Source organism: Choloepus didactylus, chromosome 1 (assembly GCF_015220235.1).
Source record: "Choloepus didactylus isolate mChoDid1 chromosome 1, mChoDid1.pri, whole genome shotgun sequence".
Taxonomy (NCBI): Eukaryota; Metazoa; Chordata; class Mammalia; order Pilosa; family Megalonychidae; genus Choloepus; species Choloepus didactylus.
Window position 1 is genome coordinate 167975960 of NC_051307.1, and position 26934 is coordinate 168002893.

Here is a 26934-nt window from a genome sequence, read left to right on the forward strand (position 1 = left end):
GGGTACAGCCCAAGGGGCGGAAAAGGAGCCACTGTTGCTACCACCCAAGGCGGATAATGGGGTGTCCCTGCAGGAAGCAGAGGTGAAGCTTCTTCCCTGTCCTCCCCTCACACCGAGCAGTCAGGGCCGTAAGCCTGTGCCCAGGAATATTCTGCCAATGGTGTTTAACAATGTATCCCATAACAAGACCACATTGATCCCCGGCTTCAAGGAACCAGGGGCACCCAGGGAGGGCCTCCTCCTGCAAAGGCCACCAGGAAACTGACTGTTTCATTGGTTATATTAACACACTTAGAAATATATACTCCAGAACTGCACTGTCTAATATGGCAGCCACTGGTCACATGCAACTAGTTAAATATAAAAATTCAGCTCCTCAGTGGCACTAGCCACATTTCAAGTGCTCAATGGCTACACATGCTTAATGACTACCATATTGGACAGCATAGATATAGAGCATTTCCATCAGCGCAGAGTTCTAGCAGACAGTGCTGCTCTATTCTTAACGAGCTCGTCACCTTTCCCACTGTACTACGGAATGCCTGATACATGCATATAATAATACTAGATATTGATATTTAGATAGTAACAAGGGAACTGAATCCAAAATTAAGACCTGACCATGCTGTATTATGTTCCAAGGTTTCAGATGATATAAAGTACATGTATTTAGCATTTAAGCCTGATGTCTCTATTCTAAGAATATTTGCTAGCATTTCGAGGATTGCAAATAGTGTAGAATCCAAACTCCATTACTGTCTCTGCTAATTCTTGAGAAAGAAAACTGTTCAACCACCAAGGCACCGTGCTGTTGATGCCCCCTGCCAGGTTTTGCTGGGATCAACAAATTTGCTGTTATGTTTCACTTATTTAGGAATCCTGCTGACTGGCAGCCCTCAGGGTGGGCACGTGATGGCAAGTCGGCCTCGCTCCCCAAATTGCCTCCCAGCTTTGATGCGACCTGGTGGCTTAACTTGCCTTTGTGTTAACCCAAAACTCTTTCTCTGCTTGACACACTTCCCCACTTTGGGCAGACTTTCCCCTCTACCATTAAAAAGCTGACACCAATAGTGTTACTCCATGTAGCAAACCCCCAGGGATAGCCCATTATGGGAGTGGGGGATGTGAGGGTGTCACAAGACCCAGGAACAGTCTGTGTCCCAACAGAGCTTACAGAACCAGGCTGTTCAATTTATCTTTCTGCTGTTAATTCCAAGGTGCTGCTACTGCTACTTCAAACTGTAATAGTGTCTACAAACAATTTGCACTTTTGGAGCGGCATGATCCCAGGGGGTAATTAACAAACCTGGGGAATAATCTTTTTAAAAGCCTTTAAAAGCAACATAGACCGAGGCCACCATCGATGAAATAGAATCACTCTCCTTCCCTCTGTCATTTTGGAAGATACCTGGGTGACTCCGAGGGAGTTTTACAGAGCAGAGGTCCTGGGCTTTATGGAAAGTTCCTTGAGATGTGTTAATTAGAAATCAAATGCAGCATGTTTATTAGCTACAAAGCTTTCTGAATAGAACCTGCTCTGAAGATGGGCTAAGATTACAAGAGCTGGAAAAAGATTCATAAGGGCCACCCCAGGGCCATGAATTTCATACCGTTCACCATCCCGAGGTAGAAGACCGCGTTCGCCAGCATGCCTCCTTTCCGGAAGTGGTCGCTCATGTGCTCCAACCAGTTGGCATCCAAGCCGCTCACCGTCTGACCGTTCTTGGAGACTCGGAGAGGAATGGTGACCGGATAATACTGCCGGCACTTCTGATGGCTCTTCGGTTTGTTGAAGAGGGCAAAGATCTCCATTTCTGTTGGCATTTGTGAAGGGGGATGGGAGAGAAGAGGTCAAGAACTGGTAAAAATCTGCCTCATTGGGTCTGGTGGAATTTTCTAGGAGCCCGAAGAAATGATATCAAAACGTAGGATCTCTGTTAGGTCGCACTAGTGTCAAATCATAAAACTCGATTCCAAGTAGTCAATTGAGACTGCCTTAGAAGTGACACGGATCTCAAAGGTTAAGCTTCAGGTGGGACTTAGGTTTTGAATCCGGAATATAATAAACAGCATTTATTTGGGTGTTTGAGAGAAGGCATAGTAGACATTTTCTAGAAATTCATACATAGATGGTTCTAGAAGTAAAAACAGACTTATTTGGGCAAAAGCTGGTCTTAAAAAAAAAAGTAAATGTATGGATGCACATAAAATCAGAAACACTGCTCTAACTCCAGGAACTTGGTACACCACCAAATTCACTATTTCTAAACTGCAGTGGTGTTTCCTGGGGCTGGACCCATAATACTTAATCAAGTACATCAAAAATACATCGTTGATATGTAAAAATAAATATGTTCCCGTAAACGAGGATTCCTTCCTGGAGTGGCAGGTCAGCTTGAACAGCCACACGGGCGCTGGGAGTGAGGCGCCAAGCTTTCCGTTTTAGTCCTTTAGAAATAATTTATAGTGCTTTAGAAACCAATAATCCCTACCACCCAACAGCTGTTTCACACGGACCTACGTGCCGCCGGGCATGAGTTAGTAGTATCAGCCTCCGGGAGCCAATACCTGGAATTTCAATCTAAGCCTGAAGGTCTATTTTTGTGTCACTCATTTAGTCAAGCATTCAGAGTTGACCTAACTTGAAAAGCTTTGTTTACACAGGCTAGTTAGGAATATGCTTTGGTTTCCAAAAATACCTATTTGAATAATAAGAAAATCTCCACCCTTCTTTCAAAGAAACATTTTAAAGGTTGTAAACAATGGCTGACATTAGCAAAAAGGACAAAGCTCACCCGTGCTCCCTGTGCAAGACTCCAAGCCTAAGGCCACATTCTGGGATGCTGTTCCCCAAATTTCAGTATTTCACATTTTTGGGGGTATATATGTTCTAGCTGAATTAACGTTATTTTAAAAATTGACTCTATTTCTTTTATTTAAATAGATGCATTTAAAAAGGAAACTGCATCAAGACCATAAAGGGAAACCCCTATCACCTGCCATTAATAGGAGGTAATAAGGAGGCACCTTAACACCAAGTATGTCCATCCACATTCCATCTAAAATTATCCCACATAGGTACCTGGAATAAAGGAAGTTTTTTCACATGCCCAGCTGAGCAAACATCAGCTGAGGAGTCTCTGGGAACCGATGCTGCATCATGAGATTTTTGTCATCAGCAACAGTTTAACAAGGGAGCTATCAAGCTATCCATCTAGCAGAATCAACTGGGGAAGGAAGCGGATCTTGGGAAGTGGCCACCTGGGTTTTAAACACCAGCTCTACCCTCGTCATCACCCTCACCCCAACCTTCCTTTCTCAGTACACCAGCCTGACTTAGGAAGGTATCTCTAGCCAGTAAATGCTTTCACAAGAGGAAATACGGTCTTTGCATATGGAGAAGGCAATCACTCAACTACTTTGTGACTTGAAATATAAAGTTTAGGAATGGAGTGACGCAGAGGAAGATTTGTAATGGAGGGGAATCAAGCAGTGGATTGGGGGGGGCGGGGAAGAAGCAGGAAGTGAATTAGATGACTAGGTCTTCTCCAGTCCTGGGTGCCAGGGGTTCAGAAAAAGCTGCAGCTACTAAGGGCAAAAGGGTAAACAATGCTTTAGTGAGGCAGTGATGTCATTTGGATTCCTTCAAAAGCAGAGTTCGGGTGCACGTAGTTCATTTGAGAAGTGATCCCAGGAAACAGAGCGAAGGAATGAGGAAATGAAACAGGGAAGGGATGAAGCCAATGAAGGGTGCATTAATGAGCAGGCCACCGTTCTGGGCAACTGGGGCTCAGTCCCACCAGGGACCCTCTGTGAGATTTGGAGAACATGCATCACAATGTCCCACCAAGGGGCAAGGAAGCTGGGGCATCTATCCACCAACTCCACCCCTCATGAGGTGACTCCTGCGGCATTAACTCCCTGGGACATCCGGCCCTCCCCACGTGCACCCATTCCGGAGAGCAGCTGCAAGCAGAGAGGCTCAGGAAGCTGCTGGCGTGGCCAGAGCTGTCCACAGGTGACCCCGAGGTGGACCAGAGCACCAATCACTGCAGTCTATTCTGCACAAATGCAAAGTAATTTAAAAAAAAAAAAAAGAAAGAAAGAAAAAGAAAGAAAAAAGAAAAATCACAGCATTTGCATGGGAGAAGTAGGTGGGGGGATTTGGAAATGGCACAAGTTAAGAAGCACATGATATACTACATCATACAGAAGGAACCCCTGCTCACACGGCAAGACAAAAACACAACTTTCCCAAATGCGTAATGAAACAGAAAAAGGGAAGGCCAAAAGGAGAAATGAGAGTGCTCGGGGTGGGGTGGGGGAAGACAGAGACTGTCAGGCAAGGTAGACAGTGAAGACAGCACACCCAGCTTTCCCGTCTGGATCCTCCCCAGGGTGAAGGGCTGAGGCCAGAGACAGAAATAAATTTTTCAGGAAGGAAAAGGAAATGCTGTTGGAATAAGAGCCTCAAAAGCATTTGCAGCAATGAAATATTGAGAGAAACCTGGTTTCAGATGCATCAACCTTTAGTAAACTTTTCTGTCCCTCTGCCTCCTTGGCCATAACCCTCTCCTCTACTCACATGGAAACCAGCCAAGAGAAACTGTCCAAAATGATGCCCTTTAATGTTTTAATATTCTGATTCTCCAACACAACATCCACACATGAGCAGGCATTGGGGATTCCAAAAATAAGCCCGAAGTTCGTTTAAATTTGTTCAGCTGCTCTGTGACTGCATCATGACCCCAGCTGGAAGAGTTTCCAGACTCAGGACAGAAAGTCCCCAAGGAGGGTGCAGGGATTGTTTCTGAGAACGTTCTGAGAACGGCTAAAGAACTGGACTGTTGGAGCACCCAAGGAGCCTCAAGACTGTCTGCCTGTTTATTTCCTCCGGACACGGGGGCCTTGCCTCATTGCATTTGGAGCCCTAGTGTCCAGTCAACCAGTCCTCATATTACAGTAAGTACTTCGTATGTTTGCCCGATTGGCCTAAACCAGGCAAGTGGAAGAAGACAGAGGAGGAAGACGGGATGACCCCTGAGCTACAGATTGACAGGGTGTGCTAACCCACCCAGACAGAGAGAGCCACGACTCTTCATTCTGGTCCTGCGAAGCTACTTGGGAGTATGGAGGAAGGGAGCAAACGTCCAGCTCTGAGGTCCATGCCAGGGAGTAAGGACTTAGGCACAGGACGGAAATCTGCAGTTTAATCTGTAGGTTGGCCTCAGAGCCCGTGACTAGCAGGTGCACAGGGGTCTGGCAGGTCCTGGTGTCCAAGGAGACCTCCAATTGGAGGGAAGAGAGGGTTCAGAGTCTGGCTTAAAGTGTGGGGCTCCAAGGCTGGGTCTGGCAGAAGGAGGAGACTAGTGAGATAACTTGGAAGGAACAAGTGGGAGGGAGATTTGGCTGGGCAGCTTAGCTGGGTGGGAATAAGGTTTGCTGAGGTCACTGGGCAGGGGGAGCTAAAACAAAAGTTTGCACTGGGAGGCCCTCAGCCTGCTCTGTCCAGATTCCGGAATCTAGAGAAAGGCTGCTGCAGGCCTCGGTCAGGCCTGGGCACTAGCAGCAGGTAACCTCAAGGCCAGGGTGAGGCTGGCTTGCCGGGGCACGGGAAACACTGCCAGTCTGCAGGAGTCCAGCTATAAGGCTGACAGCAGCCACAGGCACGCGTGCCATAGCTACAAGGACCTTTCACCTTCATCATCTCATGCAACTCTCGCAACCTCACTGGGAGGGTGGGTGCATCAGTTCTGTGCCCAGAAGCGTTAAGTGAAATTGCCCAGAAATCACAAGCTGGTAAGTGGCAGAGCCAAGAGTCTTTCAAACCCCAAACCTGGGCTGTTTCCCAAACCTAACAAGAGGCTAATTTCATCAGGACCCAGAAAAGAGGCGCTGATGACCACAGGTGGGAGTTCAATAGCCGTTTGCTAATGGACTGAGTGAAAAGCCAGAGGGACAGTGGCAGGTGCAGATGTGGGAAGGGATGGAACTGTGGGTAGAACAATCCTGGGAGCAGGGAGTGGAGTGTGTGTGTGTGTGGGGGGGTGAACAGCAGTGAGCAGATACTGGTTGAGAGCTAGGGAAGGAGGCCACACACTGGAATAGCCAGACTTGGGGGCCGGAGAGGTGGGCATCTCCTCTCTCTCTCTCTCCCCGAGTTTTAGATTTTCACAATGAGCTGGCTGCCAAGGCTGTGTACTGAAAAATCGCCTCAGCTGAGAAATACAATTGTGAGATCACTGGCTGAGGTTTCTGGCTGGCATTTCTAAACATTTTAAGTGAGTAGGAACAGAGCAGGAAGGGCAGTCTTGGAAGGCCTTTTAGTACTATTTTGGTGACAGTAAGAACAATTTGAACCTGTGTGACCTCCTTGTTTCTCTGATGGAAGTTGTAGCAACAGCAATGCTGAGGGAAGGACAAGACAGAAATGCCGACAGCCAGGAGAGAAGTGACGGGTGGATCGCATGGGTCACACCTTCCTAACCTGTACCAGTCCACGTACTACAAATGAAAAAATCAGGTTATCCAGGGGCAGAGAAGCATCAGGAAATGCGACTCAAGGGTTGGTTCATGCTCTTCTGGGCTGAGGTGCTGGGGACCCGGGTGGGGAGGAGAACAAGAGGGGCAGGTGTTCATGATGAAGTGGGGACCTGTGAAAGGAGAGGAGCATGCTGGAGGGGGCGAGGGGCTGCCCCTGAAGGCACTCAGGTAATCCCCCTGCACAGCAAGGACATCAAACAAACAGGAAATTTCCCCAGACGAGGAAATAGAAGTCAATGAAGAGGAAGGGAAACAGATAACGGGCCGTCCCTGGAGCCTGCGGGGGCAAGGAGGGCAGGGCCGCTGGGCCAGAGCGGCCATTCCCAAACCCACACGGATGGGGAGGGGGCAACCTGCTGCCCCATTTCCTGATGGAGAATTTGCTGGAAAGCCCTGTCTGAGCAGTCACCGACTAGACTTCTGCTCCCCTAGGCCTCCTATAAAGGAAATAAATTAAATGAGGAGAAGGAGGGGGAAAAGGAACTCTCCCTCTGGATTTTTTTTTAATTGTCTTGCTGTGATTGCCTATTTAAGCCCACCTGGCAGAAAGAGGAGTAAAAACACTTCAACCTCCTTAGGGGGCCCAGAGAGAAAGGCAAGCTGAAAGCTGAGCAGGCAGAGGGGAGGGGAAGTTGGGGTGGGGGTGGGGGTGTGTGTGCGTGTGAGAGAACTTCCCAGGGAAGAGCTTCCCAGGAAAAAGATTAGGAGAGAAGCTGGGGGTCAGGTGAAGGCCATGACCAATGGGTGCAGGGTCCCTGGATATCAAGCCTTCGGCTATGAGATAAAACTTTAACTATATGAGGACATGGAAAGTGACTTTTCTTATCTGTGAAATGGGTATAATAATAGCACCTTCCATCATGGAGCTGTTGTCAGAAATCAAGATGACACATTGCAGGACTCAGACCCCTGCCTGCAGACGTAACCATCCTGACTGTTGTTTGCCCACTGCCCGCCAGACCTTGCCCCCGTGGTAACTGCAAAAATTCAAGGGCTCACTAATTCCACAAAAAGAGGAATAAAGGATAACAGTGAGCTGTTGGAAATTCAGAGAGACTGTGACGTACTGAGCAGAGAGGTAGGTACTGTCCTCATATGGGGACAATAAGTAGGCAGCTGCCCATCTGATGAGACTGGGGAGGGGGCACATATGACACCCCAGAATGCACGGTAAGCTGAGTCTGGCTTCTTAACCACTGTGCTACCCTGCCTCCCACATCCCCTCCCTGGGGCCTCTGCCCTGGGTTGTGCGGAAGGGCTCCAAGGAGGCCCCCCTGCCCTTTCAGGATTCAGAGAGCACACATCCAGCCAAACCGCAAGGAGAAGACAGAAGTTTCTGGGATAACGCTTGGCCATCTGTTAGGAAGCACATGGACGGGTCTAAAAGTGCTCTTAGCTACTCTGATGGGGCAGAAGCCTACCTCAAATAGCGTGGCAAATTGGAAAAATGAAGAGCTCTGTTTCAGTACATATTTAAGAAGGCTCAAGGCCTCGATTAAACAATCATGCTAACATATCCCAGAAGGGAGGCAGCTCTAACCTTACCTTCCTCTAAACAGACTTTGCAAATAAGCCCCCAGAATTAACCATCCCACAATTTTCTTCTCAGCCAAGACTGATGTAAATGAAGAAAGTATTTCACCTTCTTTCCTATTCTCAAAGAATAAACTATTCCTTATCATCTGTAAGATGCTAATTTCACGAATTAGTAAATAAATAATAATCATAATGCCATTAACAGGGAGGCCTCCGGAAAGGCCCCCTAAGGCCCGGGGGTCCCCTACCACCAGTCTTGATACTGTCTCACCTTCCAAAGGCTAGAGAAGGCCATGCAGTTAATATAAGTACTTGGCTGTCAGGAAATGGACGGACTCTGGATTTCCAGGAGGAAAAAGGGAAAGAGAAATATGGGGAAATGAAGGGAAATTTTGCTGCCCATACCTGAGGGCCTCAGTAAACACGGTTAACCTATGAGTGTGTTACACAGCACAGATGAAGGAGCCAGGAGTGACGGGGTGTGGGTACGCCTGCCTGGGTTCAGATGTTGGTTCTGCCAATTTCCAGCCCAGGCAATGGTTTACTTAGCCGTGAAAAGGGGAATGAAAACAGCATATCATCCACACCATAGAGTCATAGGGAGAATTAAAAGAGATTAGCCACACAAAATGCTTATTAGCACAGGGCCCGGTATGTAGGAAGTACCCCTAAAGGCTGGCTATTATCACTGTTGTTGTCCTGCTATTTTTTGAAATCCCCAACCTAGGCCCAAGCTCTAATGGCCGTTACAATGCAACTGAGGATTCACAGACTGGCAGTGCCTCCTTGGCAGAGCGCTTGCTCCCCAGCGCCAATTTGTCAACTCCACAACTCCCTGAAATCTGGTAGTTTACATCCTCGTGAGCTGAATCACCAGCTTCCTGCACAATCTGTCCCCAACTGGTTTTTGTGATTTCTTGCTATAGGCAGATATTCAAAATAGGCTGACCGAAAGTGGGGTGCACGTTCTGCCTTGCTGCCCGGCGCTTTAACACTTCCTGTTAGAGTAATTCAAGCGTGACCCAACAGCATGGAGGATCAAATCACTACTGTTCTAGAATCTACTTCAAATAGGCCACAACTTCAGAAAGTAAACTGTTGGGTGGCCTGCATAACTGTATAATAAAGTTTCTCCCCTTAGATGGACTGCTGTCTCTACACTTTAATTCCTTCTCCTTTTTACTAAGAAGCTGTGGGAAGTACAGAAAAATGTGTAGCCTCTCTTTCAGCAGGTCAAAAATTCCAGCCCTGGCATACTTACTTCCTGGGAGGGGTTCTCGGTGCCCGTCCAGCGGGTTACCGTCCGGGCCGTCCAGGGTGTCCCTCGGGCCCTGGGATGAGAATCCTCCACCTCCCTCTCTCGGGCATGCGCTGGGCTGCTCGGCGACGGGCACCTCCCCTCTCGGGCCTTGGCCCGGCTCTGGGCTTCCCTCCATCCCTGCTGGGGAGCTGCACACATCCAAAGCCCCTGGGTTCTCATTAGCTGGTGATGCCACGGCGCTGTTGGCCGTGGGCGTCAGGGGGCTGCTGCCGGCGGAGCTCACGGGGGAGCGGTACTGAGGTATAACACCAACAAATTTCAGGCCCCGGCTGGCGGCCTCCTGGATCTGTGAGGCAAACAAAACGAAGGGAAACAAGTCAAAGGGGTGTTCTCTCAAAGAGTGGAAATGTACAACACCCAAGCACCTCATTTGAGGCCTCTGAGGATATTTTGGTTTGTACATGAGAAATCTCAAGCTGGCAGATGCTCCCTGTCTTCAAGGACAGTGCCCACACCCTCACCCTGGCGCGCCGGGGGTAAGAGAGGCTGGGGCCTGTTTTATGGACTGTGTTGTTTGATGGAGAATTAAAGCACTTGGCTGTGAGGGGTTGGGTTCACCTCTCTTTGAAACACTGAGTTAGTCCTTATTGGTGACTCCTTTTTAAGAGACTGGAAAATAGTTCTAAAAGGATGAACTGGAACAAATAGAATTTGAAAGAGGAAGTTCATTTTGAAAAAAAAGCTTATTTTTTGTTTTTTGTTTTTTTTTTTTTCTGATGAATCACCTACTTTCTGCCAATCAGGCTACTGTATAAATACAGTATCTCTATATAACTATATACTAACTACCAGATGGCATTTTAAGACCCAGAGAACTTCCTCTTTTAAACAACTATCTTGGCAAAGAAGGGCAGGGGTGGGGAAAACCCCCACGGTGTGAAAGCTCGTGTGCACACTCCTGCAAGAGGGGAGATCTGACGGACTTCCCACTGCACGGTGCTCTCAATCCTAAATTAAGCTAAAGGAACCCAAAAGCCATGCCCAGCCCACAGCTATTACCCTGGCAAACTCCTGGCTCTCCAAGCCATTCAACACTCCTTCTAGTCTAGGTACCTTTTCACTGCCTATACGGTACTCCTCTGTATGGAGTACTGAGGCACTTTAACTTTTCCCTTCCCTAAAAAAAGGCCCCCGAACAATCGATTTTAGTAGTAATAAGTTGGAAAGACAAATTGAAAGTAATAGCTTAATAAAATCAAGCCAGCCAAAACTGGAAGACGAATTTTAGGGGACTTTCCAGGCAAGGATGCTCAAGTCACTGTACAAATAAATAAGGGGGGTAGAGGCCTCAGAGCTGCCTAAGTCTTAGTCACACACCCCTGCATGGATGACCTCAGAAAAACTCCTCGAGACATCTGCAAGGATCATCTACTGCCATTTGAGAATTACTAAGTGATAATGGCATGAAACTACTCTCCCTAGGAGGAGCAAGTTTTCACAGCCCTCTTGAATGAATCGCCCTAACTTTGAGCAGAAGGTTGTTTGAGTTCCACACTGCACATTCTAGAAAATAGTCTAGAGCTGTTGCAAAAGTCTGGTTTTCTATAAAATCTTGTCAATGACAGACATAACAATAACAATATTAGTGATTGCCATCTATTGCAGACCTATTTGTGCCAGGCATGGCACTTTACAGAAGTAGTTTCATTTAATCCTTCAGTGACTCTGCATAGCATCATTTTCTCTATTTCAGCAGAGGACACTGAGACTCAGAGACATTCAAATCATGAAGCAGCAAGGTCAGGGTTCAAAGCCAGGTCTAGCTCAGACCAAAGTTCATTTTCTTAGGCACAAGACCAAGTGGAACATCTGAAGGCATCAAATACACACATATCCACGGATGTGTATGTGTTCACACATATTCCCATGGTTGGCTCAATTCACTCTTCAAAAATTAAAAGTGCTAATTATACTTTTTACTCATTAATCTGTGAGAGTCACCTATTTTTAGAAATTATTTTGGAAAGTTTCTAAAAGGAGATACAATAACAAGAGATGTGAAAGAAATGGTAAAAACAAAAAAGCAATAATCAATTAATGACAAGGGTGGGGAGATAATTATACCAAAGAACCTTAAGTTTAGGGACACTACTGCATACAAAGCATTGCTCTGAGCTTCCTGGCAACAAAGGCAAAAAGAGAAATGCAATGGATTTGACCATCGTCAAATGAAAAGTGGAAACATGTCAGGTCAATAGGAGAAGTGTATTTTGTCAGAAATGAACAGAGGAATGTGTTGTATTACTTAAAAAGATATGGAGCAAAATGTATCTTTGTTAACTTTACAGAAAATGAGGAGATCTTTTTCTTATGCCAGTTATCTTCTTAACCCTTGAGAGAAGATGAAGGCATTATGCTAGAGCCAACAAGAAATAATCCAGGTAATCTGGCAGACGTGACCTACTGCAACAGATGACGGCATTCTAAGATGTGTCAGGGCCTGGGACTGGGCCACTTTTCATACCAAGTTCTCAAGCACCCACTGCAGTGGAGTCAGATGGTTTTTCTCTAGTCTTAACTGTGAAATAATGCTGCCAGTCTATGATGCTTCAGATGTTTAGCTTTAAACACATTATGCAAATTCTCAACACACTAAACCCATAGTAAAACTAAACTAAAACTTCCACAAATTTCTACATTTGAGAGAATAATCATCATTTCCAGATGTAGCTCCACAGGAAGGACAAACAATGATTTTCCCCCAAAACTGCTGACCTCTGTTTTAGCTACTGAGTCCACTGAACTCCACTGTGGCTTTCTCCTTAATAAACTGCAAGTCAGAGTCTCTCAATTTGCTGTTGTGCTTCAGGAACAGACACACTAAGGCGCTGGCCTTGCACCAACCCCTGCTACCATCTGTCTTACCACAGAGGAAATAGCTATGACTGTTAAAGCATTTTTAGAAACTGGTTCCACCGAGGGCTCAGGTCTAGGCCAGTCTCAACTGGAGTCGTGGAAACCACACAGGGCACATCTGCAGCCTCAGATGTGCTATTCACTGGCTGGGTGGATCAGAGAGGGTTCCATGAGCTTTCTGTGACTTCGTTTTCTCATCTATAAAATGGGGAAAATCATACTTCCCTCGCAGTTGCTCCAAGGATTACATATCCCATATGGAAAGCTCACCACAGGACTGGGCACAGAGACGGTACCTGGTGACCACCGTTTGTGCTCTTATCTCCCTCCTTATTGGTCCCGGGCTTCCCCAGCCCTTCAGAGACTGCCAAGAGCTATCCAGAGTGAGCATGTGAGGACTCTGGACACAGGACATTATTCCAGCCCTCTCCATCTTCACTGGGCACTTGAAGAATAGAAGAAGCTTTCACATAAATCAGGCTTGCGCCCTTCTCCCATAACAAACTGGTCCATCACACTCCTCGGCCATTGTTCTGGTTTGCTAATGCTGCCATTATGCAAATACCAGAAATGGATTGGCTTTTACAAGGGGATTTATTAGGTTACAGATTTACAGTTCTAAAGTCATAGAAGTGTCCAAACTAAGGCATCAAGAAGTGGATACCTTCACTGAAGGAAGACCGATGGCGTCCGGAACACCTCTGCTAGCTGGGAAGGCACGTGGCTGGTGTCCACTGTTCCACTGCTCCCAGGTTGAGTTCAAAATGGCTTTCTCCAAAATGTCACTGGGTCTCTCCTAGCTTCTCTGGGGCAAACTCTGGGCTTCATTTCTTAGCTTAGCATCTCCAAACACCCTTCTGTCCACATTTCCAACCGTCTCTTAAGTGTCAGCAAACAACTGGGTCTGTGTCGGCTCTTAGTTTCTCTCTTAAATACTCCAGTGAACTAATCAAGACCCACCCTGAGTGGATGGGGCCACACCTCCATGGAAATAATCTAATCAAAAGTATCACCCACAGTTGGGTGAGTCACATCTCCATGGAAGCACTCAATCAAAAGTTTCCATGTTAATCAAAAGACTAATAAATCTGCCCCCACAAGATTGGATTAAAGAACATGGCTTTTTGAGGGGCATAATATATCCAAACTGGCACAGTTGGCTCTTAGCTTTTCCCGAGGCAAACTCTGGATTACACATTTAGTTTCTCTCCAAAACTTCTCTCTCAGCTTCTCTGAGCTCCTTCTCTCCATGAGCTCCCTTAAAGAACTCCAGTGATCTAATTAAGACCTACTCAGAATGGGGGGGGGGGCCCACACCACCATGGAAATCATCTAATCAAAAGGTCTCACCCACAGTTGGGTGGGTCACATCTCCATGGAAACAACCCAATCAAAAGTTCCACCCTAATCAAAAGACTAATAAGTCTGCCCCCACAAAATTGCATTAAAGAACATGGCTTTTTTGGGGGACATAATAGATTCAAACCAGCACAGCCGTGTTGAACTGTATGCTTATCCCCCAGACCAACGAACGGTTCTCAAAGTCTGGTCAGCAGCAGCGTCACCTGGGAAATTGTTAGAAATGCAAATTCTCAGGCCCCACTCCAGAGCTGCAGAATCTCAAAGTCTGGGGGTGGAGCCCAGCCCTCTGTGTTTTAACAAGACCTCCAGATGATTCCAGTGCAGTCTAAAGTTTGGGGCTCACTGTTTTAGAATATAAATTTCATGAGGGCAGGGATTTTTCTTCACTGCTATATGCCCAGTGCTGGAATGAAGTCTGACATATAGTGAGTGCTCAAGAAATATGTGTTGAATGAATGAATGAATGAATGAATGATGAATATGTATGTCTTCTCTCCCAGAATGTACTCCTTGAATGTAGGATTGGAGACTGATTAATTTTTCAGCTCTAGAATTCTACAAACATTTTTAAAGTCCCCACACTGGTCCAGACAAGCACTGCACTTAGGTGCTGGGGATACAAAATAGGAGTCTTGGCCCTCAAGACAATTCAGCCAAATATTGGAAAGAGATTTTTAAAATAATTACGATAACATGAAACAATAATGCTTACATTATGTTATGTAAAAATCAGGATTGTTAATTTTATAGACTTAGTTTCATGACAATTATGTAATACACACAAAATTAAACTATAAAACTGTGCATGGAAACATTCACCAAAATGAAAACAGCACTGTGTTGAGTGGAGCTATGAGTGACTTTTTCCCTATTTGCATGTAATTGTTCAAAGTTTATTTAATAAGCATGCACATTCCTTTTAGAATAGAAAAAAGTGAATGTTTTAAAAAATTCACAATAAAGGGTGCTAAATGCAGTATTAGATGTAAAGGTATAGAAATGACAGTGAAGAAAGAGATTATTTTTGCCTGAAAGGGTGGCTCCGAAAGGTCAGGGCAGTAACAAATGAAAAAGGAAGAAGTGAGGAGTGTGGCAGAACTAGAGTGTGCAAGCCCCACCTTAAAGCATTCAAATTCTTTTTTTTTCAAAATACTATGCTAGACAAAGCCTATTTGGGGATCAAATCTGAAGGAGGTTTGCAGGATGAGTAGGAGTTCACCAGGCAGATGAGGGAAGCAGAGAAGGAGAATCCAGAAAAAGGAAGGAAGGATCATCATGTGCAAAAGCTTGACAATGTGCAACGGCCTGGTGCATTAAGGAAACATCCAGAAATATTTCTGGAACATGACATAGGAAGCCAGGAGTGCCTTGAAATGAGGCTGGAGAGGAAAGCACAAGGACCAGGTCGCAGACATCCTTGGATGCCAGGCCAACAAAGACTCTGACTTCACCCTGCAGGCCAAGCGCATCCCCAGTCTTCCCATCAAAGTAATTCCAAGAGCAAAGGAGAATGGAGGTGTCAGGGCAAAGCACAGAATTTCTTAGAATGCTCATTTTTTAACTTAAGCATCAAGGCAAATTTTGTCTCCTGCACCATCGTTCTGCATAGTATCAAAACCCTTAAAAAGATGCGAAATTTAAATGCTTCCCCACCCCAAGCTTTCCAGGGAAATTCATGCCCCAGAAAGATGAAACATCTTTGCATATAATTCTTTTGTCTGCAGCTCTTGATTATTTCCTTCGGGTAGATTCCTGGAAGTGGAATTACTGGGTCAAAGGATATCAACTTTTCAAAGGCTTGCTACAGGCTGCCAAATTGTTTACCAGAAAGTGTGAGTAGACCTATTTAACCAAAAGAACAGCATTTAGATATTTTAAAGACGGATATTTGTTTAGACTTTGGGGTCTTAACAATTTTAGTTTTCTACCACACCCTAATATAGGTACTTCCTCTTCTCTTTTTCTGAGAGTCATTTGACTGCATACATATAGCTAAACCGGAAACTTGCTTGCCTCCCATTCATTCATCTATCCATTTGTTCATTCACAAACCTTCACTGAGCACCTCTTGTGGGCTATCATGATGGTGGACACTAGATGGCCTTCGTCACGATTCATCCTTGGCCACCAGCTCTCCTCATTCACCCCTTGGTGGCCTCTGCTATTTGCGTGGTTTCAGCTATAATCACATGTAAATGATTCCCAAGTTTGGACCCACCACCTCTGACTCTCCTCTGAGGTCTAGACCCATAGGGCCAAACAGCACAGCTGAAGGGCCCATCAGTGAACTCATCTCTCAAACTGGAGCCACAGGGTCTTCCTTAGCTCTTCCCCATCCCTATTCCTAAGGATTCACTTACCACATCTTGCCAGATTCAGCTCCCAGTGTGTCTAGAATCCCTCCCCAACTCTCCATACCTTTCAGATCACTTTACTTCAGGCCCTCATCATCTGTTGCTGGAGCCCCTGATTACTTCAAGCTACACTAGGTTCTTCTTCACAAACATGGGGTCAAATCAATATGGAAAAACAAACCATGGACAGCCAGGTTGCCTTAGTTATGGAGTTCCCCAAAGGGTATCACATGTCTGCCTACAAAACTTTGCTAACTGCTGGGCTTAGTTAAAATAACAACTGCTAACATCGTACACCTCTTCTACAGAGAACTTCCACATACTTTACCTTAGGCCTTAAAGTAATACCTTGCAGAAGAGGAGAAAGGCTCCCAGAAGGTTCTGAACTGGTGGTCAAACTTCACAGAGCTAGTCAAAGGCAAAGTCCTTCAATGAAATCACTCTTCTCATATAAAATCCAGCGTGGTGCCCAGTGTAGGATACCACCAAACTAAAATACACCCTCACCCACCTTTCTCTCATCAACCCTGCCTTTAAGAATTGTCCCCTCAACAACTTAAAGAGTAATAATTGCTGGGTAAGGTTCCAGAAGTTAAAGATGGCCATGTCCTAGACTTCGTTCAACTGCTCTGTGAAAAGTGAGAACTAATTCCATGGTAACTATATTTTCTTAACCTAAAATCAGGGATTATGATGTGACAAAGATTTTTTTTATCTGTTTTTTAATTTAGTTGTATAAAAAGCCTCAACTCACTATAAAAAATATCATCTTTGGTTTATATTTAATGAATCCCTTTGATTAAAAATAACGTGACATTGAGATGGTCCCTCAAAATCTAGGACATATTTCTGTTATTCTACTTTCAAAATGAAAGCATCACTATGCTGATAGTAATGGGTGCAAATATATATACACTATCTTTGTACATGCTGGTACACGTATTTGATTTTTAGAGCACATGTATCAGGATGAGCCCTGTTAGAGGGAGATGGATATGGGCTGGATTTCATAAGAACCAAGCCGTATAACATGGAAAAAGGAGTGGGACAGGCTCTGGCTGACAGGTCAGCAGCAATTGGAGTGTCCACAGGCCACACTAGATGGCACGAATGACCATTTTGTCTGAATCTAATTAAGGAGGGAAGTGAGTTAAAGGGGATGAAGGGAATAAGAAGGCACAGGACGGAGGTCTCTAAATCTGACTCAGTGAGAAATGAAGAGACAATCAAGGGCTCCCAAAAGGCAGTGAGAGAGCATGGACCCCAAACAGAGAGCAAGACTGCTAGAACTTAATTTGGTATAGACTCAAGGTCCTGGGGAAGAGGCTAGAGTGAGGCAAGACAGTTGACAGAGGCTACCACCGCCCAGGTAAAGGAGACTCCCCCACCATCACCACCAAGTTTTGAGGAGAGTTGCAACACACTGGGTCTATTTATACCTAATGGATTTATTTCTTACAAGTTATAGGTATTTTCTAAGGTTGTGATGAATTTAGTGGAACACCTATAACTAATGAGCTAATTACTGCCAGGAATCATAAATTTGCTTTTTTTAAAAAAATATAGAGCTGCACTGCCCAATATGTTAGCAACTAGCTACATGTGACTATTTAAATTTAAATTAATGCAAATTAAAAAGAAAAAAAAATTCAGTTCCTCAGTTGCACTAGCCACATTTCAAGGGCTCAGTAGCCACTTGTGGCTACTGGCTACCGCATTGGACAACGCAGATAGAGAACATTTCCATCATCATAGAAAGTTCTGTTAGACGGTACTGCTATGGAAGACAAGAAATCATATAAAATATTGAATAATAGAAATAGAACTTTAAACAATGATTTCAGAGTTATATAATATGGAGTTAAGACCAAGACTCTCTCATACACATATATCCCAAATATATCCCAGACCAGACCACTACCCAATCTGCCCCTCCCTCATAACCATGGGCCACCATTCTGTGACATATGACATTTTAAAGTCTTTGGGGATCCATGAGCATACACAGGGAGCACAAAAATGCTGTTCTGGGTTGCACAGTTGCACACGAGTCTTTACGGTGAATATTTTATCAAGCACACATAGCCCTTCCCATCTTTTGTCACCTAAACTCTGGTACAGCTTTCTGAAAAGGGAGGTTCAAAAATAACACGCATTTTAGTTCACGACTGAAACTGCCTTTAGTTCTGACGTGTTAACGGTTAGCTTTAGGAGTTGAAGACTCTGCCAAGCACTGCTGGGTATCCAGGTCCATTTTGGGGCCATGAGGAAAGATCTGCATTTATGGTTCTACATCCATCACGGAGACTTTCTGAGGCTGTTGTTGTCTCTTAAATGACTGAGAGGCCTTAGAATGAGCCCTGGACAAGGAATCTGAAGACCAAAAGCTTTGGACCCAGCTGTGCCAATTGTTAGCTATGTTACTGGTCAGATCACTTGATTTATCTGAGCTTTGGTTTCCTCATCTATAAAATGGGGATAATGCTATCCATTCATTCATTCCATAACTGTTCACTGAGTGTCCACTATATGCTGGGTGGCACTGGGTTCTGGGGAAGCAGTAGTGAGATTTACAGGTAGCATCCCTGCCCTTTGGGATTTAATAAGTGTTGGTTTAACTCAAAGGGTAACTGAGAGACTCTGAAGAGTTAACGTGTATAAGTTTAAGGGACCAATGCTTGCCCTCAAATCCCTGGCAAGATTGAATTTGGGATAAGAAGGCACCCCTTTATTCTCTTCTGCTATTAGGGGTGATTTGGTGGGAAGCTCGAGAAATGCCAAGTAAACTACTATAAAAACAAAAGGAAGAGGTCAGGCCCCGAGTCCAGATGGGAGCAGAGACATGATCCATCCTTTGGTGGTTCCACTCAAGGCAAGCATTTCTAACAAAAGGAGTTTTACTTGCTCAAATTATCTGCATTAATTGTCTTAGGTCTTTCATTTAGATTGTGTCTATAATTACACAATTCATTGAAAATGGAGTGCATGGGAGTTAGAAATCAGATGGACAGAGGGAGTACTGTCAAACTCCCATCCTCCAAAGATCTTCAACCAGCTTTTAGCATCTCTAGCAACCAACCTATCAGAAGACCTCCAACCCAGGTGTCAAAGTCCAAATCAAAGACGCAAAAGGAAGATGAACAGGGAAAGCCTGTCTGTGAGGGACAACCCAATGGCATCTCAAAGAGCAGCCAGCAGGGTAGAGCAGGGTAGAGCAGGGTAGAGACAGAGCTGGGCTCTAGGTGGACCTGAAACCAGTGTCTCTGGAACTGAGCAGGAAGCTATCTGCAAGTTTTGATCCCAGTTCTCTTTATATGATAGCATCATTCTTCTTTCTTATTTAAAGCCAAATTTCTCCATTTGAAAGAAAATTTGGCCAGCTCCAACTTTTGAGTTTGTCTGCTTTCATCTTAGCCACTGGAGAGACTTATCCACAGCCAAAGATGCCACGGAAGGGCTCTCATTGACCCTACTTAGGTCAGACGTCCACTCCTGAGCTAATCTGCTCTCGCCAGGAGGTAGGTGGCTTCGTGGAGTGATACGGCTGCACTGTGATCTGAAGCACCTCTCAGAAGAAGAGGGATTTCAGGGCAGACAAAATAGTTGTTTACATGTCTATCGTGTCTAAACACCATCGAATGTGGAACAAAATTTGAAATTTGCTCAGTACCAACAAGTGCTAAAATTAAGAAGAGAAGGTAAAACAAGTGTTATCAACTGATATTTAAGCCAAGCCTAACTAAGCAAATAAATCCATATCTATCACAACAATGTTGGTATATTTTGGTCAAAGTGGTTTCTGTGTCAGGGCCATAGGTTATTTTGTCTGTGGAGACCCAGCACTCTTCTACTTCACGCAGAAATCTCAGGATATCTCCTTCAGGTCTGCTCAGGATTGTTATTAAGAACACTTTCTGGAATCACCCCAACCATTCCACTATACAGCAAGTCCCTGATCCCCCTCAGTTTATGTCCATCATCAGAACTTAGCATGTATGAAGTTGCCTGTCTCAGGCCAGAAACCCAGAGCAAAAGCAAAGAACGAGGCCCAAGGGAGCTACGGCACCCAGGTAGGCACACTGAAGGTAAAGAACTAGCAGGAGACAGATACCTTCCACCAAGGCTGCAAGGCGCCCAGCGTTCCATTACACACCAGTGTACACCCACAGAGGAAATGGATAAATCAAATCTCAGGACATTATGCTAGCAAAGGATTTAAAAAGAATTTCATCATAGTCCCAAGGGGAAGTCAAAGACTGTGTGCTGGACTTCAGAGCCTGTTACTTCTATAGCTGGCTAAATCCATGGCTGGCAAAACAGCCTCGCCCACAAGTGATCTGGGCATGCAGAAAAGGTCTTGGGGAAGGATTCCCAGAAGGAACAAGGTTATCAAAGGCAAAGAGGTAAGGAGTATCCGAAGCTCTGCAGGGAAGAGCAAACTATCTGTGTGCCAGTTCCAAAAATCACTTACTGAGAACTTACTAGGTGCCAAACACCATTTTAAGGGCTTTATATGGATTAGTTTGTTTAATCTTTATAATAACAGGTATTCTTTTTATCACCATGATATAGATTAAAAACTGAGGCACAGAGAAGTTAGGCAACTTGCTCAAGGTCACACAGCTAGCAAATGGCAGGTAGGATTCACACCTAGGCAGTCTAGCTCCAGAGCCTGGATTCCTAGCTGTTACATTTTACAATTAATGCTACTCTGTGAAATATCAGGGCTGGATCGTGAAGGCTTTTGAACCTTAAGAGCCTAGACTTCCTGTTCTGTAGGCAATGCGATGCCTTCACGGTTTCTGAGCAGCACTGACATAATCAGGCCTCTCCAAGGAAAAATTCATCGTTCCACAGGATGTGGTATGGATCGGGGGAAGGGGAGGCCATGGGAACAGACAGGAACAGGCAGGAGGCAAGGAGAGTGGTTGGGGGACCAAGAAGTCACTGCAGAGCTTGTGGGAGAGGTCAGAGGAGCCTACACTAGTCATGGGAAAGGATGTGAAAAGTAGAAGGCACAGAGAACTCAAAAGTAGAAACAGCAGTCTGTTATCAAAAAGTTGATACACTCTGGGGCTCCAATGAGTTAAACGATTGGTGGCTACACAATCTATGATCCAAAGAAGGCACAGTTGAACCAAAAGGTAAAACAATTAATAATTAGGTTGGGATCACAGACATGAGCCGGGACTGTCCAAGCAAACTGAGACATGCAGTCACCTGATGAAACGTGACCAGCAGCGAAGCCCAGAAAGCTGCTTTAAAAAGTATGCAGATGACTGCTGTTTCTTATCCTTCCCTTTCCAGCATTTGGTTTACTTCTTCCACCACTCTCCTGAGATTTCATCCTTGGCTTTCCCCACCTGGCCACACCCATAAATGCTGAATACATCCAATCCACCCGGGGGCACAGTAAGGCAGGTACAAGGTCTTCCACCTGGGCTGCGGCAACACTGCTGACCTGCCATCCCTCTATCCATCTCCAGCCAGCATTCTGGTCCTTTAGGAGCTTTCTCCCCACTTCTGAACCCTCTACCCCACATACACACCCATCACTCTCCAGAAATCAAGGCCAGCAGTGGAGAACCTCCCACCCACCCCCAAACCCTCTATGTCGTCTTCTGGCTACCTCTAAACACATTCTTCCTCTCTTTGTCCCCCACATCAGTGGGACCCAGCCAAGGATCCCCGGACCATGGAGCTTGTGTTCTCCAGTTTCTGGAGGACCCAACTCCATCTTTCACTTGTATCTTCAACCTCTCTCTCTTTAGTGGCTCTTTCCACCCAGTATACAATTTGATTCAAGCTCTCTAAGAGGGAATAGGAGGGAAGGGAAGGCGGAGGGAGAGGAAAGGGAAGGAACCAGATCACGACAAAAGATAAGCCTTCCCTCCACCCTGCACCCCTGTCTTGCTGACTCTGCCTCCACTCAATACTCATTCCACCACGGTCTGGCTTCTGCACCCACCTCTCACCGAAACATTGCCACTCTCCTCCCACGACTCTGCAGGGCCAAGTCCAGCAGGCCGTCTCAGCCCTCAGCACCATCCTCTCTTTGGCACATCGTGCAGCTGAGCATTCCCTCCTCCTGGACATGCTCCCCTGCTGGTCCCTCCACCACCCCTCCGCTGGTTTTCCCCTCTGCACCTGTCAACCTACACTCACTCCACGGCAGCTTGACTGTCTCTCAAAGACATCAACCAGGTCAGGCTGCCTGTTTTAAAACTCTCCAATGGTGGTCCTTCACATTGAGAATAAAATCCCAACTCCTATACCCAGCCTGCAGAGCCCACTCCACCCCAGGAACTGGGCACTGCCCACCTCTCAGGCCATGTCCCACACCTATTCACTCCCTCCAGCCTCTCCAGCCTTTGGGTTTTGAACAAAGTTTGTTCCCACTAGAAGGCCATGGACTTGCCTGTTTGTGATGCTGTTTCCCTGGATCTCCAAACAACTGGTTTCTCTTTTTCCTGTGGTCTCAGTTAAAATGGTCCCTCTCCTCCTTTATGGCCTTCTCTGAACTCTCAGTCTAATAAGGTCACCTGGTCATATCCCTTTGTTTAACTTTCATCACATAATTTATTTCCAACTATTTTCTCATCACTTTGTTTGTCTTTCCCAGCTGAATGAGAGCTCCATAAGGGCAGGGACCTGGTCTATCTATTTTGTTCCCTGCTTCTGCAGTATCTGGAACACTTCGTGGTACATACCAAGTACTTAATGAATGTTTATTAAAGGAACAAGTATGTATGAGATTAAATTTATGACAAGTCAAGATACCCTCAAATGGAAAATTCTATGGGTCTACAATTCCAAGAAATATCTGTCTGGGGCCAATAATGTTTTGCAAATACATTCATTTGAGGTTTTGAAAATCTGCACATTGTTCCCTACTGGTATCATCTTAACCACAAAGAAAACAGGTCTAGAGATATTAATGGGTTGCAGATCCAGGAGTAATCTCAATAAAGCAGCACTATTAAAATAAGATTATATGCAGCCTTTGGACCATCGCTATCCTAGTTTTAACCCTCCGTTTTAAAACCCCTTTCTTTTCCCACGTCTCCAGAACAATAAAAACATAACCCAGTTGTATTGGCGTTTTAATCCAGTCCATCTCTTAACAAACCAGGTCAATCTGCCTCTCAGGAAAAAGAACAGAGGCAGTAATAAACAATTTGTTAATATCAGTACTTCTTAACAAGATTAAAAAATGCCTGGTAACGCGGTATTCCGGTGGTCCTGCTTTCATAAAGGCGCTACCTAAGATGAGGCCATGCATTTCCTCATAAAAGCAGCTAGAATTCTGGAGTTGCTGTGGTTGACCGACCCAATTTTATACTTTGGTAATACCTCAAGGGCATATTAAGGCTCCTGGGAATGTTCTGGAAAACTAGCTTTAGCATCTTCATGGAACTCCAGTCTCAGCATCACAGTTAAATGTCTGAGGCAAAAGAACATAAGTTTAAAGAACTTTCACCGGGAGCAGATGTTTCCCTTCACACCACACTGCTTTAACATCTAGTGTTCCTGACTTTTTTTCCCACCATCCCTGATTTACATAGGCTTCCAAAACATTAATGAAAGGCACTTCAACAACATGTTCAGCTGGTGTGGTTGGACCATCGCTATCCTAGTTTTAACCCTCCGTTTTAAAACCCCTTTCTTTTCCCACGTCTCCAGAACAATAAAAACATAACCCAGTTGTATTGGCGTTTTAAACTTCCATGGTAAACGAAGCAGTTAAACTAAGTACTTGGGGATGGTTTTCATTACAACATGCTAAAGAAATGAATGCTTGCTTGTTTGCTTGCTTTTTTGCCAATACCCTCCAGAACCCCATGATGACTTGTCTGGATGATGGAAATGATCTGAGAGAGTTTCAGGTCTCAGGAAGATATGTGATCACTTTGAGTAATAAATAGGGTTTGAGGGAGAGGGTACGGGCCTTTGGCAAGCCTTTATAAATGTTGCGGATTATACATTTAAAGATTATTTTCAATGCCTAATAACCCTAATATTCAATATTCAATTTCTAAGTTAGATTTCTTGCCTTCATTTTCATTTTTTTATGTATTCCATATCAACCCTGCATGTTCTCAAAGTTTTCTTCTAGAAGAATGAAACAAAAATGAATATAGCGTGCCTGAATTCAATATATACAGAAGACTGTATTTTCCAAAGAGGGCCACAAAATCTCTCATCCCACATGCTCCTCTAGAACCCTGACACTCCTCCAACAAGAGAGGAGTCTATGTCCCCTCTACTTGAACCTGGGTGGCTCTTTTCACCAATGAGTCTGGCGAAAAGGACGCTATGTGACTTTTAAGGCCTGGTCATAAAAACTCCATGAACTTCTACCTCGTTCTCTTGGATGATGCTCTAAGAACCCAGCCAGCACGCCGTGAGGAAGCCCAAACAGTCTGTGGAAAGGCCTCTAGTCAGCACCAACATGGCAGCCCTATGGGGGAACCATCTTGAAAATAGACTCTCCAGCCACCGTGATGCCACGGAGTACAGCTTAGCTGCCTCTGCCAAGTCCTGTGCAAGTTACAGATTCTGAAGCAAAATACTAACGTTGTTTTAAACCACTATGTTTTGGGGTGGTTTGTTACGCAGCAAAAGACACCCTCTTAAAATACCGTCATCCTCACTAATATGTACCCGTGGGGAGATACTAGACCAAAGTGATTTCTTAAAGTGTAAAATTCACAATGCTTTATAAAAATGCCATTGGCAGCACTCTCGAATATGTAGAAATGTAAAGAAACAAGGATAACACAAATGCTTCCAAGGAGAAGGCCTAAAGGAACCTGCTTTAATGAAGAGGTAAGAGCAGTTGTAATTAGCGTCTCAGCTTGTGATGGTGCATCTAAACTGCTGGAGCAAGCAGGTACCCTGAGGTAAACCCTGCCCCTGCAGCATGCCTTACATTATTAGTCTGCTTAGCAGACCTGTAGGCAAACTTAGGCTCAGTTCTTGTTTATCACAAGTTACAGATGTGCAGAACATGAACTAATGATGAGGTTTTACTATTCAAGAGCAACACAGAATGATGCCTGCATTCCCGGGCACCATCCGACTCGGAAAGGATCACAGAGAACCCTGTGCTTCAGGCTTGAGAAAGAATCCATCTGCTTTATGCCTAAGGCATCATAAAGAGAAGCTTCCATTCCCCTCTGGAGAGAGTCTCGGAAGTTAGTCTGAGTAACAATTGCATTTCTCCTTCAAAATAGGAAGGCACTGAAAATAAAGTTGATACATCAACTGAGTGATAAATAGTTCCATCAAAACTAACTTCATTTCCAAGAGGAATATATTTAAATGTTTTCTTTTAAAGTTTGTCCATCCCTTCAGATATTTTTCTTCTGACTTCTACTCCCTGTATCCTCCATATCCCAACTTTGCCCCTCTCCATCACTGTAAAAACTTCTTTAACTGCCTTCCACCCAATAAGAATCCTACTACCTTCACCAATTATATCCTTCTTACCCCTTTCCTCTGGCTACCTTTTCAATACCTAGGAATGCTGCTGCCAGCTAACAGAATGAAGATGTAGCCTGGGAAGTAACTAATTAGATGGGAAATCTTGGTTTAATTCTGTTTCCTCTTATGCTTAGGCTAGAGCTATAATAATATAATACTAGAATACGTGGGCCTTTTGTCCAAACACGTAAATCTTGGTTACCTCTACAGCTCACAGCATTATCGCCATATGGTAATCTAGCCTATTTTTCATTCTCTCAAACACTTAAGATGTCAATAGTAAGCCAGCAAATGAAACAGTTAACATTTAGATCTTCCTCACAACAGATCCCCCCCCCCACTGGAGTGCCAGAAGGCAAAGGTTATTTTTAACCTTAAAAAAATAATAACCTTTGTAAAAATAACAGCCTTCATATTGCTCTCCAATTAGGTATCAGTTAAGGAGGAAGACAAAAACAGTTGCAATCGATCAACAAACACTGATTTATTGGATGAAGGGCAGCAAAATTCACAAAATGAGGGCATATGGCACTAAAATGTAGCATCCCTTATTAATCCAATAAGCCTATTTGATAATGAGGGGGAAATAATTTAAAAACTGGATTCACCAGAGAAGCACAGAGTATTAGAGCCACGAGCAATCTTACAGATGATCACTCTTGTGCACAGGCCTCATTTTGCAGAGAAGAAAGCTAGGAATCCAAGAAAGTGGAGAACCCCACCTAAGTTATCAAGGGGCAGGTTTCCTTTAGTGGAATCAGGGAAAATTAAGAATTGGGCTTGTAAAGTTCCGGATTTCTCCTTGAAGAGGTAAGTCAGTTTCAGAAATTGAGTATCTCAAGTCCAAGCGCTCCCCCCGCCCCACCCCCAGCCATTTTGGACACCGCTGACCCCAAGCCTAACAGGATCTGGCTCTTTGAGTGGGACTATTCCAAAGGCAGAAAAGAGGAAAGCCTTACATGGGTTGCAATCCTGTCACCCTGGCTCTCAGAACCCTCAGTGAAGATTCCACATAATCTCAAGCAATAAATGTGAAACCTTCCAGTTTGCGGGGGAAGACACAGCAGGCTGCCTAGCTGCCTGCTAAGATAAACTCCATTTCTCAGGGCAGACAGCCCACCCTCCACATGCGGAGAGGTTAGTCCACATTCCCACACTCATTATCTGTGCTGGAGCTCAGACAAATCCGGCAGACAGGAGGCATCCCCAAGAGGCGACGTTCTGCACCTCCCAACAACGCAGACGGGGAAGTTCAACCTGTGCTGCAAACCCAGAGCTGCCACATGTGCTCATCGACAGTGCATAATTAGTACTCGAAACATGTTCCATCTTATAAAAAGTTTTGAAAAATTAAATATATATACATATATGTATAAATGTCACACTGGAAATTTTCTTGGTGATAATAGCAAATTCCATAGTTGTAAACGTGTCTTCTAGGGAGCTGTAAAATATAAACTGGTGACATCTAACCCT

The 26934-nt window shown here is 44.9% G+C and overlaps 1 protein-coding gene across 1 annotated transcript in view; it reads right to left on the reverse strand.

Moving 5' to 3' along the window:
- Positions 1-26934, reverse strand: part of RFTN1 (raftlin, lipid raft linker 1) — a 216145-nt gene that overhangs the window by 45869 nt on the left and 143342 nt on the right. Inside the window, exons 5-6 of the mRNA XM_037845461.1 lie at positions 9341-9686; positions 1611-1814 (exon numbers count right to left, since the gene is read on the reverse strand). Of these exons, the coding sequence (XP_037701389.1) occupies positions 1611-1814; positions 9341-9686 (550 nt within the window). The remainder of the gene's footprint in view (positions 1-1610; positions 1815-9340; positions 9687-26934) is intronic.